General features: G+C 57.2%; 2 protein-coding genes and 1 long non-coding RNA gene across 3 annotated transcripts; all 3 read left to right on the forward strand.

The window, feature by feature from the left end:
- The first annotated feature begins 1,362 nt into the window (after window positions 1-1,362).
- Window positions 1,363-4,472, forward strand: LOC129134391 (zinc finger and BTB domain-containing protein 22-like). Its single transcript, XM_077191070.1, has 2 exons — window positions 1,363-2,746; window positions 4,454-4,472. The coding sequence occupies exons 1-2, from the start codon at window positions 2,241-2,243 to the stop codon at window positions 4,470-4,472; spliced, it is 525 nt and encodes a 174-aa protein (XP_077047185.1). The 5' UTR covers window positions 1,363-2,240.
- On the forward strand, window positions 3,484-6,618 carry LOC143695953 (uncharacterized). The gene has a single exon (XM_077191199.1). The coding sequence runs from the start codon at window positions 4,679-4,681 to the stop codon at window positions 5,426-5,428; it is 750 nt and encodes a 249-aa protein (XP_077047314.1). The 5' UTR covers window positions 3,484-4,678; the 3' UTR covers window positions 5,429-6,618.
- An 11-nt stretch (window positions 6,619-6,629) lies between these two features.
- On the forward strand, window positions 6,630-7,744 carry LOC143695974 (uncharacterized). Its single transcript, XR_013185442.1, has 2 exons — window positions 6,630-7,169; window positions 7,206-7,744. It is a non-coding gene; the product is annotated as an uncharacterized LOC143695974 (long non-coding RNA).
- Window positions 7,745-11,464: the final 3,720 nt, after the last annotated feature.

Genomic DNA, 11,464 nt, shown 5'->3' on the forward strand with positions numbered 1-11,464 from the left:
GGCCTTGGGGGGATTTTGGGGTTCCTGGAGCGGTTCTGGGGGGATTTTGTGGGGTCTGGGCTCGGTTTTGGGGCACCTGGGGGGGGTTGAGGGGTCCATGAGGGATTTGGGGGGAATTCGGGGGATTTTGGGGGGTCCTGAGGGGGATTTGGGAGGATTTGAGGCGTCCTGAGGTCTGGGGGGGTCGAATTTGGGGAATTTTGGGGGTCCTGGGGAAGATTTGAGGGGTCCATGAGGGATCTGGGGGAATTTGGGAGATTTTGGGGGTCCTGGGGGGATTTTGTGGGGTTTGGGTTCGGTTTTGGGGCACCTGGGGGGGATCTGGGGGTCCCAGGGGGGAGCTGGGGGGGATTTGGGGGATTTTGGGGAGAATTTGGGGGATTTTGGGGGGTCCTGAGAGGGTCAGAGGGGGAATTTGGGGAAGATTTGGGGGATCCTTGAGGGATTTGGGGGGGTCCTGGGGGGGTCCTGGGGGGAATTTTGGGAGATTTTGGGAGGTCCTGAGGGGGGATTTGGGGAATTTTTGGGGGTCTGGGTTCTGTTTTAGGGGCATCTGGGGGAGATTTGGGGAATTTTGGGGGACTCTGGGGAAGATTTGGGGGAATTTTGGAGGGTCCTGGAGAAGATTTGGGGAGATTTTGGGGTTTGGGGGAAATTTGGGGAGGATTTTGGGAGGATTTTGGGGAGGATTTTGGGGATTTGGGGGGATTTGCAGAGATTTTTGGGAGTCCTGAGGGGATTTGGGGGAGGATTTGGGGCAATTTGAGGGATCCTTGAGGGGATTTTGGGGGTCCGGGGAGGAATTTTGGGGGATTTGGGGGAAAATTTGGGGGAGATTTTGGGGTTTTGGGGTGAGAATTTCCTGGGATTTTATGGGAATTTTTGGGGTTTTGGGTCAGGATTAAAGGATTTTTGTTTTTAATTTTATGGGATCTCAGTCAGGATTTGGAGAATTTATGGGAATTTTCCGGGATTTAGGCAAAATTTAGGACCAAAAATTGAAATTTTGGGGGGGATTTAAGGGAATTTGGGTGGGAATTAACAAATCCGGGAAGATTTAAAGGAATTTGAGGCAAAATTTCTGGGGTTTGGGGTGGAACAAACGAGATTTTGGGGAGAATTATTGGGATTTGGGCCAAATTTATGGGATTTGGGTAAAATTATTGGGATTTTGGTCGGAATTAAGGGGTTTGGGGCAGAATTTTGGGAATTTGAGGCGGAATTAATGGGATTTGGGGTGGAATTTAATGGGGTTTGGGGCAGAATTGAAGGATTTGGGCCAAATTTGGGGAATTGGGATTAGAATGAATTCATGGGATTTGGGTCAGAATTAATGGGATTTGGGGCAAAATTAGCGATTTTTGTTGGAATTAAGGGATTTGGGTTGGAATTAATGGGATTTGATACAAAATGGGTGGGATTTTAATCAGAATTAAAGGATTTAAACCAGAATTCAGGGATCTGGTGTAGAATTAGTGGGATTTCGGTCAGAATTAAGGGATTTGTGTTGGAATGATGAGGTTTTTGTTGGAATTAAGGGATTTGATACAGAATTAATGGGATTTGGGCTGGAACTAAAACTGGATGCAGAATTAAGGGATCTGATACAAAATCAGTGGGATTTTGGTTGAGATGAATGGATTTGAGCTGGAATTAAAGGGATTTGAGCTGGAATTAATGGGATGTGAGCTGGAATTAATGGGATTTGGGCCAGAATTAATGGGTTTTGAGCTGGAATTAATGGGATTTTGGTTGAAACTAATGGGATTTTGGTTGGAATTAAAGGGATTTGAGCTGGAATTAATGGGATTTTGGTTGGAATTAATGGGATTTGAGCCGGAATTTGGGCCGAATTAATGGGATTTTGGTTGGAATTAATGGGATTTTAGTTGGAATTAAAGGGATTTGGGCCAGAATTAATGGGATTTTGGTTGGAATTAAAGGGATTTGAGCCGGAATGAATGGGTTTTGAGCTGGAATTAATGGGATTTTGGTTGAGATGAATGGATTTGAGCTGGAATTAAAGGGATTTGAGCTGGAATTAATGGGATTTTGGTTGGAATTAATGGGATTTGGGCTGGAATTAGTGGGATTTGGGCCAGAACTGGGTGATTTTATCCCAGAACCAAGGAGCTTCGGCCCCAAATTAGGAGCGTTTGTGCCAGAACCTGGAGCCGGGGGCACGGAACCAATTCCTGACCCCTCCCCCTCCCCCCCAGCCCCTCCCCCTCTCCTCCGCCATGTCCCGGCCCTGCTCCCCCCCTCCCCCCCCTCCTTCCTCCTCCTCCTCCTCCTCCTCCTCCTCCTCCGCGTCCCCGCTGCTGCAGGTGGAGTTCCCGCAGGTGCCTCGGGCGCTGCTCTCGGGCCTCAACCGGCAGCGCCTGGAGGGGCAGCTCTGCGACGTCTCCATCCGCGTCCAGGGCCGCGAGTTCCGCGCGCACCGCGCCGTCCTGGCCGCGTCCTCGCCCTTCTTCCACGACCAGCTGCTGCTGAAGAACCTGGACTCCATCGAGCTGCCCGGCGCCATGGACCCCGCGGCCTTCGCGGGCGTCCTGGGCTGCGCCTACACCGGGCGGCTCTCGCTGTGCCGGGCCGAGCTGCTGGGGCTGCTGACCGTGGGCAGCGCGCTGCAGATGTGGCACATCGTGGACAAGTGCGCCGAGCTGCTGCGGCAGCCTTCGGCATCGGCATCGGCATCATCGTCATCGTCATCGTCGTCGTCGTCGTCGTCGTCGTCGTCGCGCACGTGGGGAGGGGACATGGGGACAGGGGAGGGGGACATGGGGACAGGGGATGGAGGGACACAGGGACGGGGACTCGGGACAGGGGAGGGGGACAGGGACAGGGACACGGGATGGGGACATGGGGACATGGAGACACAGGAGGGGGGGACACAGGTAGGAGGACACGGGACAGGGGAGGGGGACAGGGGCAGGGGAGGGGACACGGGGAGGGGACATGGAGAGTGACAGGGACAGGGCATGGGGACATGGGGACAGGAACAGGGGAGGGGACAAGGACAGGGGATGGGGACATGGGGACATGGGGACGGGGGAGGGGACACAAGGAGGGGGACACGGGACAGGGGAAGGGGACAGGGGATGGGGGCATGGGGACAGGGACAGGGGAGGGGACACGGGGATGGGGACACGGGACACAGGGACAGGGACACGGGAGGGGACACGGGGACAGGGAGGGGGACAGGAACAGGGACAAGGACAGGGGAGGAGACGGGGACAGGGCATGGGGACACGGGGACAGGGACAGGGGAGGGGACACGGGGAGGGGACACGGGGAGAGCAGAGGGGACACGGGGACATGGGAGGGGACACGGGCAGGGACAGGGGAGGGGGACGTGGGAACGGGGATGGGGACATGGACAGGGGACACGGGGACAGGGGAGGGGGCGTGGGAGGGGACACGGGCAGGGGACGCGGGAGGGGGACATGGGGACAGGGCAGGGGACACGGGGAGGGCACAGGAGGAGGAGGAGGAGGAGGAGGGGGAGCGAGGAAGGTCCGTTCCCCCCGGATCCCGTTCCCGAGGGGCCGTTCCCGGATCCCGGCCCCGTTTTGGCCCAAAACCGCCGCGTTTTGGTCAAGCGGCGCTGGCTGCAGCAGGACCTGGTGCTCACCTGCGAGGAGGATGAGGAGGAGCCCCCGGCGGGGGGAGGAAAATTCGGGAATTGCGGGCGGGAATGGCGGGGAGGGGAGGGAAAATTCGGGAATGGGATCGCGGGAAAATTCGGGAATGAGATCATGGGAAAATTTGGGGATGGAATCGTGGGAAAATTCGGGAATGGGATCGCGGGGAAAATTCGGGAATGGGATCGCGGGAAAATTTGGGGATGGGGGTCCCGGGAAAAATCGGGAATGGGAACCGGGAATGGCTGGGAAAATTCGGGAATGGGATCCGGGAGGAGCCGGGAAATTCTGGGAATGGGATGCCGGGAAAATTCGGGAATGGGGTTTGGGAATAGCCGGGAAAATTCGGGAATGGGATCCGGGAGGAGCCGGGCCTCCAGGGGCAGCGAGGGGATCCACGGAATTCCGCACGGAAATGAGGGGATTTCGCTCGGAAATGAGGAAATTTTGCTCGGAAACGCTGGAATTTCACAAAGAAACGAGGGAATTCTGCACGGAACCGAGGGAATCGTGCACAGAACCGGCAGAATTTTGCGTGGAAAACGAAGGAATTTTGCACAGAACCGGCAGAATTTTGCACGAAAACGAGGAAATTTTGACCGGAATCGTAATTTCGCACGAGAATGAGGGAATTTTAACTGGAATCAGCGGAATTCCGCACGAAAGTTCGGGAATTTTGAGCAGAACCGCCAGAATTCGGGACGGAACCGGGGGAATTTTGATGGGAACCGGGGGAAATTCCGCACGAAAATGAAGGAATTTTAACCGGAATCGGAGGGATTTCGCACAAAACTTTGGGAATTTCACAGGAAAATTCGGGAATTTTGACCAAAACCGGCAGAATTCGGGAGGGAACCGCGGGAATTTTGCCTGGAACCAGCGGAATTCGGCTCGAAAATGAGGAAATTTTCACCGGAATCAAAGGAATCCCGCACAAAATCTCGCACAGAACGGGCAGAATCCGGCGCGGAACCGAGGGAATTTTGACCGGGACCGGCGAAATTCCGCGCGAAAAGGAAGAAATTTCAGCGGGAATGAAAAGAATCCCGCACGGAATTCTGCACAGAAGCTCGGGAATTTCGCAGGAGAATTCGGGAATCCCGAGCAGGACCGGCAGAATTCCGCAGGAAAACGCGGGAATTTCGGGCAGAACGGGCAGAATTCCGGAGGGAACCGCGGGAATTTTGGGCAGAACGGGCAGAATTCGGGACGGAACCGCCGGAATTCTGGAGGAAAACACGGGAATTCCGGAGGGAACAGCGGGAATTTCGATCAGAACGGGCAGAATTCCGCAGGAAACCGCGGGAATTTTGGGCAGAACGGGCAGAATTCGGGACGGAATCGCCGGAATTCCAGAGGAAACCGCGGGAATCCCGCCCAGAAGCGCCCGCATCGCCACCCCCGGCACCGCCCGCAGAGCGGCCCGGGCCGGCCCCGCCCCCGGCCCCGCCCCCGGCCCCGCCCCCGGCCCCGCCCCGGCGGTACCTGCGCGCCAGGTGAGCGCGGGCAAGGCGGGCAAGGCCGGGCAGGTGTTCGTGTGCCACTGCGGGAAGGCGTTCTCGCACCGCAGCATGCGGCAGCGGCACGTGAACATGCACCTGGGGCTGCGGCCCTTCACCTGCGCCCTGTGCCGCAAGCGCTTCAAGATGAAACATCACCTGACGGAGCACATGAAAACGCACACGGGGCTGCGGCCCTACACCTGCCACACCTGCCACAGGTCCTTCATGTGGAGGGACAGCTTCGTCAGGCACCGGGGCGCCTGTGCGGGGACACCTGAGTGACACACCTGTCACACCTGGGACATGTGACACACCTGTGACACACCTGTGACACACCTGTGACACCTGCCACACCTGCCACAGGTCCTTCATGTGGAGGGACAGCTTCGTCAGGCACCGGGGCACCTGTGCGGGGACACCTGAGTGACACCTGTGACACACCTGTGACACCTGCCACACCTGCCACAGGTCCTTCATGTGGAGGGACAGCTTCGTCAGGCACCGGGGCACCTGTGCGGGGACACCTGAGTGACACACCTGTGACATGTGACACACCTGGGACATGTGACACACCTGTGACATGTGACACACCTGGGACACCTGAGTGACACCTGTCACACCTGCCACACCTGCCACAGGTCCTTCATGTGGAGGGACAGCTTCGTGAGACACCGGGGCACCTGTGCGGGGACACCTGGCACACCTGAGTGACATCTGAGTGACACCTGAGTGACACCTGAGTGACACACCTGTGACACCTGAGTGACACACCTGGCACACCTGAGTGACACACCTGCGACACCTGTGACACCTGAGTGACACACCTGTGACACCTGAGTGACACACCTGTGACACCTGCCACACCTGAGTGACACCTGAGTGACACACCTGGGACACCTGAGTGACACCTGTGACACCTGGGACACCTGAGTGACGCACCTGGGACACCTGAGTGACACACCTGTGACATGTGACACACCTGGGACACCTGAGTGACACCTGTGACACCTGCCACACCTGCGACAGGTCCTTCATGTGGAGGGACAGCTTCGTCAGGCACCGGGGGCACCTGTGCGGGGACACCTGCCACACCTGAGTGACACACCTGTGACACCTGAGTGACACCTGAGTGACACACCTGTGACACTGAGTGACACACCTGTGATACCTGAGTGACACAGCTGGGACACCTGAGTGACACCTGAGTGACACACCTGTGACACCTGAGTGACACACCTGGGACATGTGAGTGACATACATGTGACACCTGCCACACCTGCCACAGGTCCTTCATGTGGAGGGACAGCTTCGTGAGACACCGGGGCGCCTGTGCGGGGACACCTGAGTGACACCTGTGACACACCTGGGACATGTGACACACCTGCCACAGGTCCTTCATGTGGAGGGACAGCTTCGTCAGGCACCGGGGCGCCTGTGCGGGGACACCTGGCACACCTGAGTGACACCTGTGACACCTGTGACACACCTGTGACACCTGAGTGACACACCTGCCACACCTGAGTGACACCTGAGTGACACACCTGTGACACCTGAGTGACACACCTGTGACACCTGCCATACCTGTGACAGGTCCTTCATGTGGAGGGACAGCTTCGTCAGGCACCGGGGCGCCTGTGCGGGGACACCTGCCACACCTGAGTGACACCTGGACACAGATAATGGCACACCTGTGACACCTGGGCACACCTGGGTGCAGATACTGTCACACCTGGCACACCTGAGTGACACCTGAGTGACACCTGTGACACCTGGGTGACACCTGAGTGACACCTGAGGGACACCTGGCACACCTGGACAGGTGAAGTCACACCTGGGGGCAGGTGATGTCACACCTGGTGGGCTGGACAGGTGAGGGGGGCGGGGACAGCTGGGTACGCCGGTGATGTCACACCCAGGTGAGCCTGGCGGTCACACACCTGGGTGATGTCACACCAGGCGGGGTCACGTCACACCTGGGCAGGAAGGGGGGTGTGGGCAGGTGATGTCATGGCCAGGTGAGCTGGTGACATCACACCTGTGTGGGTGATGTCATAACCAGGTGACGTCACACCTGGATAACCGGGTCCCACCCACACCTGGGCACCTGGAACCCTCACACCTGGAACCCCAAAAACACCTGGAACCCTGAAAACACCTGGATCCACAGAGGAACCCCTGGAAGTGCCCCGGGGACACCTGAAACCCTCCCAGGATCACCTGGATGCCTCCCGAGCACACCTGGAGCCCTCAGGAACACCTGGGACACCCCAAAAACAACCTGGACACCCCAAAAACTTACCCGGACACACTCAAAACCTACCTGGGATCCCCCAATCTCACCTGGACCCACTCAAAACTCACCTGGGACCCCCCCAAAATCCACCTGGGACCCCCCAAACCCCACCTGGGACCCCCAAACTCACCTGGACCTTCCAAAATCCACCTGGGACCCCCAAAATCCCACCTGGCCCCTCCCCTGTGACGTCACAGGTGTGTCTGTGCCCCCACAGGTGTGTCCGTGCCCCGCCCCCTCTGGACGTTGTAATTTTGGGTGAATTTGTGGCGATTTTTGGTTTGCGTTGATAAAAATCGAGCAGAGGACGTGGCCAAAGCTCATTTGGGGCGGGGCTTCGGGAGGGGGCGGGGCCTGAAGTGGTGGGGCACTCTGTGGACATGTCCAATAGCAAGGGGTGGGGCTAAAATGAAGCGTGGGGCCCAAAAGGGGGCGTGGCCAACACATGGGGGTCGTCCTGACCTCCCTCCCCACCCTCCTCCTCACCACCCCTCCCCCCCCCGGGTGGGGCCAGGCTGGCTCCACCCCCCGAACCTGTCAATCAACGCCGATCGGCCTTGTAGCCACGCCCACAGTGGGGTGGGGCCCTGAGGGGCGGCCAATGAGGAGCAGCAGAGTGGGGAGGGGGCGGGGATTGGAAAGGGTGAGGAATGGGAGCGTGGGAAAATGGGCGGGGCCCTGTAAGCGGTGGCCAATGGGGAGAGGAGGGGGCGTGGCCTGTGAGTTCAGGAAGGGGCCGGCAGTGAATGGGGTGTGGAAAGGGGCGGGGCCTGGAGGGAAATGAATGAAGGGTCAGAAAGGGGCGGGGCCTGCAAGACATGAATGAATGAAGCGTGGGAAATGGGCGGGATCTGGAGGGCAATGAATGAATGAAGTGTGGGGAAAGGGGCGCGGTCTGGGGGACATGAACGATGTGTGGAGAAAATGGGTGTGGCCCAGGGAGTGGCAGCCAATAGGAAGTGGACGGGAGTGGCCTGGGAGTGCAGGAAGGGGCGGGCAATGAATGGGGTGTGGAAAGGGGCGGGGTCTGCAGAGGAATGAATGAATGAAGTGTGGGAAAGGGGCGGGGCCTGGGGGACATGAATGACGCGTGGGAAAGGGGTCGGGTCTGGAGGGAAATGAATGATGTGCGGGGAAATGGGCGGGGCCCAGGGGGCGGTGGCCAATGGGAAGGGTGTGGGCGTGGCCTGGGAGCGCAGGCTTGCACTCGTGGGTCTCGCTGGGTGTGGTCTGGAGGCACCTGAGGCGGTAACTCATGTTTGAGGTCCGGTGTTCATCGTTTCTTTTCTTATCTTCTTATCTTCTTATCTTCTTATCTTCGCTACAATCCGCAGCCTGTCATTGACAAGGCACAAAATGGCGACAATCTCTCATCACAAGGTCCTTTGAGACTAAAGTGTCCAATTGAGAGCTGACACCTGGGTTATTTCCCCTTTTAACCCAATCACTGATCCCACAGAGCCCGAGCTGACACCTGGGTTATTTTCCCTTTTAACCCAATCACTGATCCCACAGAGCCCGAGCTGGCACCTGGGTTATTTCCCCTTTTAACCCAAGAACTGATCCCACAGAGCCCGAGCTGACACCTGGGTTATTTCCCCTTTTAACCCAGTCACTGATCTCACAGAGCCCGAGCTGACACCTGGGTTATTTCCCCTTTTAACCCAATCACTGATCCCACAGAGCCCCCAACGGGGACTTTTCTGCCCAATTACAAAATGCCACCCAAACCCATGGAGAAGGACGAAGAAGCAGCACGAAGAAGAAACCCAGGACCACGCCCTGTGCCCTCCATCTTGCTGCCATCCACAACACACTAAAAATCCCAAAACCTCAATTTCTCACCCGGTGATGCACCTGCACCGCTCTCTATAACCTATTTCACACTTTTGTGGGTTCCAGTCTGTCTTGAAGTCTGGGAAAATTCCTCCACGCATGAGGGTCAGAGTCAGTGCGGCCCTGGGGGTGAGGGCACCCTGGAGCAGACACAGGAATATCCCCTGTGGTGCGCAGGGTTTGTGATTAAACTGACAGCCCCTGCTGTTTGCCTTTTGCACGTCTGGGGTCTGGAAACGGAACCATCACAAACCCACCTGCCCCAGGGATCGTGACATGAACTGGGGCCAAGGACAGGATTTCTGTCCACAGGGAAGGGGTCCTGTGGGAGCCTGAGTGAGGGATGCGGGTGTCCCGGGCTGCCTGCAGCTGGAGCTGACAGCTGTGGGCACAGCTCTGTCAGCCATGACCCTGGAATGCTGTAACCTCTTGGATGGAATAAACTGCATTGTGAAGAGCTGCCTGGAGTCCCATGTCCCTAATTTCCGCTCTTATGGTGGCGCCCAACGTGGGGCACCGTTAGTCACAGCCTGAATGAGGAACGTGGGTCTCCAGGCCTGCCTGCAACTGGAGCCGACAGCTGTGTGTGTGTCTGTCACCCATGACCCTGGAATGCTGTAACACCTTGGAAACAATGAACTGCATTTTGAAGATCTGTCTAAAGTCCTGGGTCCCTGGTTTCCGCTCTTACGGTGGCGCCCAATGTGGGGCACCATTAGTAAAAGTCTGAGTGAGGGATGCAGGTCTGCAGGGCTGCCTGCAGCTGGAGCTGACAGCTGTGGGCACAGGCGCTGTCACCCATGACCCTGGGCAGCTGTGACACCTTGGATGGAATAAACTGCACTTTGAAGAGCCACATGGAGTCCCGCATCCCTCATTTAGGCCCTTATGGTGGCGCCCAACGTGCAGCACCATTAGTAAAAACCTGAGTGAGGGATGTGGAACTCCAGGCCTGTCTGCAGCTGGAGCTGACAGCTGTGGGCACAGCTCTGTCACCCATGACCCTGGAATGCTGTAACCTCTTGGATGTAATAAACTGCATTGTGAAGAGCTGCCTGGAGTCCCACATCCCTCATTTCTGCTCTTATGGTGGCGCCCAATGTAGGGCACCGTTAGTCAGAGCCTGAATGAGGGATGAGGAACTCCAGGGCTGCTTGCAGCTGGAGCTGACAGATGTGGGCACAGCTCTGTCACCCATGACCCTGGAATGCTGTAACACCTTGGAAACCATAAACTGCATTTTGAAGAGCCACATGGAGTCCCACATCTCTCATTCAGGCTCTTACGGTGGCGCCCAACGTGAGGCACCTTTACTGAGAGCCCGAATGAGGAACGCGGGTCTCCATGGCTGCCTGCAGCTGGAGCTGACAGATGTGGGCACAGCTCTGTCACCCATGACCCTGGGCAGCTGTAACACCTTGGGTGTAATAAACTGCACTTTGAAGAGCCGCCTGAAGTCCTGCATCTCTCATTTCCGCTCTTACGGTGGCGCCCAACGTGGGGCATCACCATTAGTAAAAGCCTGAATGAGGAATGTGGAATTCCAGGCCTGCTTGCAGCTGGAGCCGACAGATGTGGGCACAGCTCTGTCACCCATGACCCTGGAATGCTGTGACACCTTGGAAACAATGAACTGCACCTTGAAGAGCTGCCTGGAGTCCTGCATCTCTCATTTCCGCTTTTACACCCCCTCATCCACATCTGAGACAGAAGGGTCCCCCTGGGAACACCGAGAGCCACAGAACCCAGACCTGTGCCAAATCGCGTCAAACGTTTTCCACTGCACCAGCAGTGATCCCACGTCCATTGTGCAATCATCAAAAAGAGCTCGGCCTCCCAGGAGAGGCTATGCCTCCCTAGGGAATGGCTCTGCAGGGTTGGAAAAAACCCCCTCGCTCCCTGGCCCACAGAAACAATCTCTCAAAATCACTCCAGGAAATGGAAACCCGTTTCCGCTCCAGGAGACCCTTCCAGAGGTCCAAACCCAGAGACTCCTCCATGAACCCCACGGGATTTGCCATTCTCACAGGAGCGGTGGCCAAAGTGCCAAAGGGCTCAGAGTCACCGCGCCAAAACACGGAGGGGGAGTTAAACCATTGGACCTCACCCATGGCTGTTCCACGCATGGCGGCCGCCAGATGTTGCTACGGGACAGGAAATAACACGATGATAACTCTCCCAAGGTAAAA

The sequence above is a fragment of the Agelaius phoeniceus genome, chromosome 27 (genome assembly GCF_051311805.1).
Source record: "Agelaius phoeniceus isolate bAgePho1 chromosome 27, bAgePho1.hap1, whole genome shotgun sequence".
Taxonomy (NCBI): domain Eukaryota; kingdom Metazoa; phylum Chordata; class Aves; order Passeriformes; family Icteridae; genus Agelaius; species Agelaius phoeniceus.

Bases quoted from the DNA above. Each gene is read 5' to 3' on its own strand.
- LOC129134391 (XM_077191070.1), top strand. From the start codon at position 2,241: ATGTCCCGGCCCTGCTCCCCCCCTCCCCCCCCTCCTTCCTCCTCCTCC.
- LOC143695953 (XM_077191199.1), top strand. From the start codon at position 4,679: ATGAAAAGAATCCCGCACGGAATTCTGCACAGAAGCTCGGGAATTTCG.